We start from the raw sequence: 9,575 nt of genomic DNA, 5'->3' as shown, positions 1-9,575 counted from the left end.
AATTGGAAGAATGCAAGAACCTGGAGAGAGACTTGGATCACAAACAAATGAAAACGGCATATAAATTCTTGTATTTTACAGCAGCCTTAGCTTTTACTTTTAGATTTAAAAATCTTAGTGGGATAGAAATAAAATCAATACCAGTATATATTCCATAAATTAAAAATAATCATTGCAGTATTTATGCAGTATTATTAGAGAAGTCACTTTTAAAGTTTATTAGAACAATCAGTTTGTAGTCAGATAATAACTCATTGAATTAGTTGTGCCAAAGTAGAGAAGGGTCTGAAGTCTCCAGGCAGCAGCTTTCGAGAACTGCACAAATATAATAGACAAGTTGTCAAGGACGATTTAATGACATTTATGCCTTTAACTCTGGTGTTAAAGGAACATGTAATGTTGCTTTAAGTTCAGTTTTTGACTTTTTCATAGCCTTGAATTCTATTCTCAGGGCCACTGAAAATGTTTTTGCTGTAATATTTCAGTAATTCATGTTAAATTCAAATAATTTTCTCCAGAATGATTACAAGGAAGTGCACCAAAAAGAAAGTGCACGTTTCCAGGAGATGCAATGGCTACACTGAGGAGGGCAACTCCGGTCCTTGAGAGCTGTAGTCCTGCAGGTGTTGGGTGTTTCCCTGCTGCAACACACCTGACTCACATCAGACATAATTAGTAGACTGATGCAGAACTTGACATCAAACTTTGCTAATTAGCTATTGATTTGAATCAGGTGTGTTGGAGCAGGGAAACTCCTAACACTTGCAGAACTGCAGCCCTGGTCTGTACCGTTTGCATTTGTACAAATATTCTGTGTTTTTCCTACTTTATTCTGCCATCAAAGACCATTACACCCAGAGAGTTTACATTAAATCTGTTGCATTTTATAACAGAGCTGTACCTGATGTTTATAATATGATGCAACAATGCATGTGAGGATGACTGGTCCCAGTGGTCCCTGTAAGTTCTTTACTGAAGACAAAAAAATATATATATACATGGAGCATCCAGTTTGGTGTCAAGACTAACGAGTTTCCCAGCTAATGAAAGCGCTTCAGAGTTATCCAGATTGCTTCCAGGTGTGTTGACGTATCCTAATGGTGGTGTGATCCCTGCTGGTTCTCTTGTGGCTGGTTGGGTATTGTTCTGCTGCTGGTTGATGTCTGTGATGTGGAACACCTGTGGTCCCACTAATTCCTGCCAACGCTAAATCTCTGGCTTTAGTTTAGTCCTAAAATCTGCTCTCACAGTTACTCTGCCACCTTGGTTGATGCTCTTGATTTGGCTGATTTCTGTAACCCATCGTGTAAACATTTGACCCTGAAGTCCAGTTTGGTTGAACCATAAAATGAGAACTTTAGCTGGTGTGTGTCTCTCTTTTTTTTTTTTTTTATAGCTGTAACAGTGAAGATAGAGCTAACAGCGTCATCTATTAAATGTTGCTTTGATAGGATGTTTGTGCCTTTTGGTAGCTTTCATATGGTGTTTGTACAAAGTGGACTAAAATCATTTGGTCCCTGCTGTGTGCTATCACTGACTGTCTGCTTTGGTCTTTTTGTTTTGGCTGATACAATTTAGAGATTTACCCATTTAGCTGTGATTTGTGCCAGATTTTAATTAGTGGTTAGTATTGGTTGCTTTTGGATAACCCTCTTGTGGATACTCCCATGTGGTGTTTTGTGGGATTTGTTACTTGATGGATGGCCTGAGTAACAACTGGTAAGGCAGTTCAAGGATAGTTTAGAGTGAATTGGATAAATACAGTATGGAGAATGCATCAATTGCATTTTTGTGTTGAAATTGATTGATTTTGTTGAACTGGTTTGTGAAAGCAGCAATCTGGAATTGAGAGCTATTCATTCATTCATTTTCCTAACCGCTTAATCCAAATCAGGATCGCGGGGAAGCTGGAGCCTATCCCAGCAGTCTCTGGGTGAACGGCAGGGTACATCCTGGACAGGTCGCCAGTCCATCACAGGGCCACACAGAGACAAACAACCACTCACACTCACTCCTAGGGGCAATTTAGAGTACCCAATTAACCTAACATGCATGTCTTTGGACGGTGGGAGGAAGCCGGAGTACCCAGAGAGAACCCACACATACACAGGGAGAACATGCACACTCCGCACAGAAAGATCTCTGACCAAACCTCGCTCCAGCAACCTTCTAGCTGTGAGGCCACAGTGCTAACCACCATTCCACCGTGCAGCCCGTATTGAGAACTAGACCACAGTAATAGCTACCATGGTGTGTGTTTGGATCATAGACTGTACATAAAGAGATGGACGGAGCATCTGTGACGTCACCCATAGGTTTCTGAAGAGCTGAATTGAAGCTCGGTGGGTGGTTCCTAACATCGCCATCTTAGTAGCGTCCTGCACGTCGTCTTGCTCGGAAAATACAAATATGGGCAAAGAGGTGAAGCTGAGAGGGGAGCCGTCAGCGTCATGGCGGATAATTGACATTGAGCAAATTCCGAGCTTTCTGTAGCTAAAAGCTAACCAAGCTAACCCCGAGGTAATGGGATGTCATGTTGTTAACTGGCTAAAAAAAAAAAAAAAAAAACGCGGTTAATCTACATTCTTCTGACTTGAATCCGGAGATCGGTACCTGTCAATCAAAAGGACACACCCCTAAATATGCCGAGCTTCGAGATTAAATTACTTTTAAACAGGCGAGTTAGAAAAAAAATTCACTCCCCCCGCAGTTGTCATGAAGGTAAACCTGACATATAAACCGAAAATGGATTTTTGAACCAGGCTGTAAACATGTTTGCCGTGAAGTTGGTCTTTTTAACATGGAAGTCTATGGGGATTTGCTCTATTTTGCAGCCCCTAGTGGATGAAGGGGGAACTGTAGTTTTATGCATTTCCGCATACACTGTTAACCGTCGGAGGTTGCCGCTTGGTTTGAATCTTCTTTCCATTTGTCAGTCTCTCATATTTTGCTTTCTTGTGCATTTGGAGACTTGATGTATGAAACCCCAGTTTGTGACTGTAGGTACTGTAACATTAGCGTACATTTGGATTATAAGATACTTGCAATGTTGAATCAGTTTGGCTCTTTGGAGACCCATACTTCTTAAACTCTTGTAAATGTAGGTTACCACTTGTGGTGGTCAGACTCCCTCTATTGGCTGCTAAAGAAATGTTCAAATTTAGCTCATTTATTTACTAATTACATTTTCTTCTTCTTCTTCTTCTTCTTTTGTCTAAAAACTGTGAGAAAGACTTTTTTAACTTATCAGAAATACTAAATGCAGTAGGACAGATCCAGTCCATTCCAAAACTGAAGCAGCATCAAATGACCTGAATAATTCAGGGCTTTTCATACAAGCGTTACTTTATATTCTGAGAGAGCCTAATATTTTCTGAGGGGAACAAAATGTTTGACAGCCGCATCTGTAGACCAGTTTGTGTTAGTTGCGGTTTTTTTTTTTTTTGTTTGTTTGTTTGTTTGTTGTTGTTTTTTTTCAGATGTAGACATTTTGAAGCAAGCATCTTGTGATCTGATGTATTTGTATGTTTGGATAAATCCTGCATACCAGTGAGTTTACTGTTGTCTCACCACTTGAGGGGAGATGAGAAGACCAAATAAAAGAAAATTAGACTTTTATAATCCAAAAATCTGCATGCATCCGTACAGAAGATCCAGACTTTTCTAGATAAATTCAGATCCTAAAAAGAGATAGTTATGCCTCGTCGTTTCACGAACATGTAAAACAGATGCAATAACAGCATCTGTCCACCAGAGGTCAGGCGTGAGCCGTAAACTCAACTAATTTCTTTTTGTTTGAACAGATTTGTTTCATGCAAACATGTCCTCGTGCGCGCAGTTCTCATGTGTAGTGAAATGCAAATAATTTTTTTTTTTTTTTTTAAACTTTTTAATATTTTCACCTTTGTAATTTCATGAAAGTGTAGAGTAATGAGTAAGTAATTTAAGCAAAGAAATTGAGGGCCAGATCAAGTGCAAGAAATTTAGTAAGATAAAGTTCATACTTATAGTTTTTATATTGAGTTATACTTCCTTTACTTAAAAAATAAAAATAAAAAAAAGAAGCTTTTTTTAATATAATAATACACTTGGAGCAGTAATTAAAAACTGTGAGAAATACCTGAAATATAAATAAAGAAAACAAGGTGAGATTTTAAAGTCTGAATTTAGTTGTTCATGGTTGACATGTGTCTGTGCTTTATAAGACATAACACATGTCATCCTACACAGGCTGAGTTATCATTCTCAACCTATTAGATAATCAGAGATTTAAAAAATCAATACACCATTAACACTCAATGAAAGTCTGAATAGCCAGAGACATGATTAACTTTTCCAAAATCAGGGCCACACACAGGATGACGTAGTTTAGTCATATTCGCTTTTATTTGTGTGACATGTCATCAAACACATCTTATTAAAGTTGCATTCAGTGAAGTTAACTGTATAGAGATAATATCTGTGCTACAGTTTTCTTCCCAATCTCATTTGAAGATGTTCTATAAGTCTGAAACACACGTGTTTAAGATTGTAGTAATATACTGTTCTCCTGTAACAGTGATAAATATTGATAACTGAGCCGCATGTTGCAGCAGCAAACAGTTGTCAGTTTTATTTCGGTTATTAGGAGATAACTGCAGATTAGATCACACAAGAAACGTAGGGAAAAGTCCATGCATGCATCAACATTTTCTCATTAAGTAAAGTTTATTGCAAATGTCCTTCTAAGTGCATGTTTGACGTTACTATATCAAACCAGCCCATGAAAGAAGGATTTCCCCCATTAAGGATCATTCTGAATGAAAACAAATGGTCAGATGGCAACAAATGAGTCCAGGCTGAGTAGTTACTGCATCATCCACAGAGCACACAACACATAAATACTTTATTCAGGGTCAGTGCTGTAAACACTTGAACCTGACACGCCAAAGGGTTTGTTACACTGACTCTCATGGGAATCCACTCAAGGTTCAATGTTTAAAACTGAAATGAGTATCAAACATCTGCTCTTTTGACTCTTGTTTGTTTGACATTTAAGCATGAAGGATAATAACCCTCAGGTGGATTTCACCCTCTGGATATCTGGTAGCAAACAATGTATAGCAAACAATGAGAGGGTCTGGAAAATGAATAAGAAGCATTTTAAGTTCTTCAGACACACACACACACACACACACACACACACACATATATATATATATATATATATATATATATATATATATATATATATATATATATATATATATATATATATATATATATGGTGGGAATCAAATTGAAAAAATTTAATATTGGGATTTTCTTTGCTTCACAATTTTAAAATCTTTTTTTTTTTTTCAAATAAATACAAATAATCCATTATAAAATTTTTAATTGTTTTTATTGATATTTTTACTTGTCTTCTTGGGCATTATAGCTGCAAATGATGGTCTGGCTACTGTGTTTTTTTTTTCTAATTGAAATAAAAAAAATATGACAAAGAACGTTTTGTACATTTTATGTTTTGTTTTTAGTCAATAGAAATCAGCAATACTGAAGAATCGTGAGAATTGCAATTTAAATCAGCCCCTAAAAAATTGGAATAGAATTCAATCGGACAAAAGCATATTGTCACAGCCCTAATATGTTTGTTTGTATGTATGATTTATGGATGGATTATTATAGCAAAACCAGTTTTAAACAAATGTCCTCCAGAACTCATCCATTTCTAAAAGAACTGGACTATTTCTGGCTAAATTTAATATACCTATGATTCAAAATATGTTTCCAACACTCATCTTTTCAGCTTGGCTTGCTGTAACACATATTCACAGTATATTTGTTATTTTTCAAAACATGAATTATGCTAAAGGGCTAAGGCTTCAAAGATAAGACAAAATATGAGCAGAACCAAAGTTTTTTTCTTTTTTTTTTTTTTAATGTAATAAGTTCTTTTAAAAGAAAATACCAATTTCTGTCAAAAACTGCAGGGTTGCTCAGGTCTAAACATGACTAAAGGGTTGCATGGCCCTGTTTAAAAGATAAATGACAAGTTATTCTGTCTTGTTTTTCTTATGGCGAGTCAGTCGTACCCCTTCCCAAACCTTCACATGCTATATAATCAGTTCAGGAACCAGCCTTCACGCGGAGTTTCAACCTTCACCTGGATAAATCATGTGGATGTGAGGAAAACACTTCGGAAAAGACAGGCTCCATATTTCCGGTTATGGCTGTGGTCAGCTGACCAGGGATCAGCCAATCAGAAGTCGCTAGGCGTTGTAAATAAACTGCAGCTGGAGCGGAAAACAACAACAGAAGAGCCATGCCAGCGGACGCCACAGCGAGCCGTGAGTTGACCATGATTGTAGCGATAAAGTAGGCTTGACTGTAGAAATTATCCAAAGAAACAAGTAGTGTAAGAAGCCACGGTGTAAGTGACTTGTGGTGCGTTCAGGGAAACAAAGAAAACCTGTCACAGCTTTGTTTTTGTAAAGCATGATGAGGTGCAGAGGCGCTCTGAGGAACGCGCTAATAATTTCGACCTTTATCATTTAGTCTAAATAGTAACCGTAGATAAATAATCAACGTCTGGACTGTGTCATAGTTTAGAAAAAGAATATAATCAGTTTTTTAATGACTAAAGCTGTAGCCCAGTTTATTTAGTATATCCTCCAAGACCAAAAATAGTGACTATGTGATGAACACGCGGGTAAAAAGTTGGGTATCTAATATATGCATATATGTAACGTGGATTTTTAATTTACTAAACAAAGTTTTAAACAGTCTCAGTTAATTAATAATAATTATTGGAATATTTCCGTTATATCATTGGCATAAAAAGACCAATTTAATTCCTGAGACTCAGCAAATTACTGCATCACTGCTTTGAGCATCACCAGTCCTGTGAACATGTTTGACTTTATTATTTCCATATTAAAAACAATAATTAATTTGTATCCAATTATTAGCTGTCAGAAAGTTTGTTTCCAGTCATTTTTATCACTGAATTATTGTTTGAGCATTTGTTTCATGTTATTTTCCAGTTGTATGCATTTTCATGAGAATCAACAGAATAATTTAATGATTATAACTAATTGTACATGTTTGTTTTGCACTTCTAAACATAAAAAAAAAGTAATTTACAAAGTCACCATGTGCTTTAGGAACACGTGACAGATTTATTTTTAGTTTGATGACATTTTTTCATTACCAAAGGGCTAACAAATCCACAAAGTAATTAGTAGATTAATAAGTAATGTGTAAATTGATCATTAGTTAAATCTCTGTTAGCTGTTTTATGTTCATTGTACAATCAGGGAAAAGTAGACTAAGAAAGACCCCAGGTGGCTGTAGAACAGCCTGATCCCCAAGAATTTGACAGGAAAAACTGCACACTGTAAGGTTGGATTATAATAGGATTATATATAATCCTGCAGCTGTAAAAATTTCACCAGGAAACACTGCACTTAGATGATTATTATACAATGAAAGGATAAAATCCTTCTAAGATTTTATTGGATTGAAATATGGTTTATTAATTCACATTTTCATGGTAAAAATTACCTGTATTTATTTCTTTTTTTTTAAGCATGTAAGACCATTTCTGAGACAAACAAATGAAAACTTTTAAAGTTTTTTTTTCTTTTATTAACCACAGAAATGGGATTTGCATAAGTTAACTGGGATCACTTGTTGAATTCAGTGTCCTGCCATCAGTAAATTTGGAAGAATAAACCAATTTGCTTTTAACAGAATTTTTTTCTCTTATATTTAACCTGTAGTCTTCCCGTAAAAATGATAAGATATGATCAAACTATTTCAATTTTAACTGGAAAATAACGTTGAATTGTGTTTTGTTTCCAGGGAAGATGACAGCTGAGGCCACAAGCAGCAGCCGACAGGTAAAAGTAAAACACCTTTACATCCAGACTTCCTGCTGCAGCGACTTGAAATGTTTGCTGTGAAAAGCTCTGCTATTATCGCGTAATGGATTAAAAAGCAGGCGGGTTGCGGTAGCACAGCACAGTGACTCAACCTTCCATCTGTTGTCTGCTTTGTTTTCCTTTCTTAGCTTTCTGTGGTGAATGGTTGCAATACTGCTCCACTGTTTTTTAGGTGGAGACCATTAAGTTGGAGACATTTATTGTTCAGACTGTCCAAAGTACAAATGTGGGTTGGCTGAGCAAAGCAAACTGTACATATGACGCTTTAGCTGCCATCAGAAAGCAAAAGAAAGGCCTTCACGCTGTTTGTGTGCATCTCAAGACACAAAAATCCCTTTTTAAAACCTTTTGAAAGCATTCTTCTGATTTTTGCTGATTTGTAATTGATTCTGTGAATTATTTCACATCATTTATCTGTGATTGGACATTTCCCAAAGCGCTTTGTAACACGTGGACTGTGTTATATAACGCCAACTCCTTTGGGAATGTATTGTTTGTAGTTTTGCTGTTTGCAACAGGCTCAACCTGACAAGTTGCTTTTTTTTTTTTTTTTTTTTTTTTTTTTTTTTTAGCCAGAGGTAATTTCTGGAGCCCTGCAGGTAGCAAAGACACAATCGCACATAATGGCTTCTGCACGTTGTCACCAAATATGAGGCCAGAGTTCATGCTCTCATTCTGCACAAGACAGTAGTGCTATTGAGAATGTTTGTGGGCTTTATTTGTCTGATTAAAGCAGTGATCGAGATCGCACCTCGAACAGCATGAAAAACTGGATATCGGAGCCCTGAGACCTGTTTAACAGTCTTCCCACGGTTGCAGTAGTGGGACGAGGGCAGCCGGGTGAAAGCTGGCATTTTAGAAAGCCTGGTGAAAGAGACATCACTCCGGGGACGTCATTCCTGCTGAGTGAACTGATCTACTTTTCTCTCGGTGCGGATGGTGCATAATTTACTTTCTGTAAATCCCCTGTTAAACACAGTGGATTATACAGTAGTGGCGAACAGTTTTAGGTCTTCAGGTGGGATTTCTTTCAGTACAGTTGCAGCCAAGTAATCAAACAAATCCTAAAGCGATTAAAAAATGTACATTTTTCATTTCAAAATGTCCCACAAGAGCATTCAACAGTGTTGCTGAATTTTAAGGGTGTCTGAAAAGTTTTCCACAGAGCCACTTAAAGGTTCGGACACCATTTCTGATTTAAATCCTATCCAGACTTTTGAATGGTACTGGTTTTGTTAAGATAAACTAAATAAATGTCTAAAATTGTTTTATCTGGATGAGTTGGAGCAAAAGATACAATTTAAATAATTGTGTTTTTATTGTCAGAAAAAAATGTGTCCATTAAAATGGGATTATTTAGAGTGAAATGCCGCTTTTATGGTGCAGTCAGTGTGAAAGCTTCCAGTTATAGGTTGAAGAAGTTAAAAGTTATCTTGATTGATTGATTACTGATCAAATCAGGAAGCTAAAAAATGATGTCATGCCTTCTGGTGTCATTTCTCCTTTCATGTTTGTGGCCTAAAGCTAACCTCATGCGGCTAAATTCCAATGAAAACATTCTCACTGCTTTTGGTCTTACTTCAGTGTTTATCTGACATTTCTGCACCGTGTTTGTTTTGATTTAAATGTTCAAACGTTCGATTGCACAGC

General features: G+C 36.6%; 1 protein-coding gene across 1 annotated transcript in view; it reads left to right on the top strand.

The window, feature by feature from the left end:
* The first annotated feature begins 6,285 nt into the window (after positions 1 to 6,285).
* Positions 6,286 to 9,575, top strand: part of faxdc2 (fatty acid hydroxylase domain containing 2) — a 13,547-nt gene continuing 10,257 nt past the window's right edge. The window contains exons 1-2 of the mRNA XM_079247307.1: positions 6,286 to 6,329; positions 7,846 to 7,883. Of these exons, the coding sequence (XP_079103433.1) occupies positions 6,305 to 6,329; positions 7,846 to 7,883 (63 nt within the window). The 5' untranslated portion in view covers positions 6,286 to 6,304. The remainder of the gene's footprint in view (positions 6,330 to 7,845; positions 7,884 to 9,575) is intronic.

The sequence above is a fragment of the Telmatherina bonti genome, assembly GCF_933228915.1.
Source record: "Telmatherina bonti genome assembly, chromosome: 10".
NCBI lineage: Eukaryota > Metazoa > Chordata > Actinopteri > Atheriniformes > Telmatherinidae > Telmatherina > Telmatherina bonti.
Note: the sequence above shows the minus strand (reverse complement) of the source record. Positions and strands in the feature narration are given on the sequence as shown.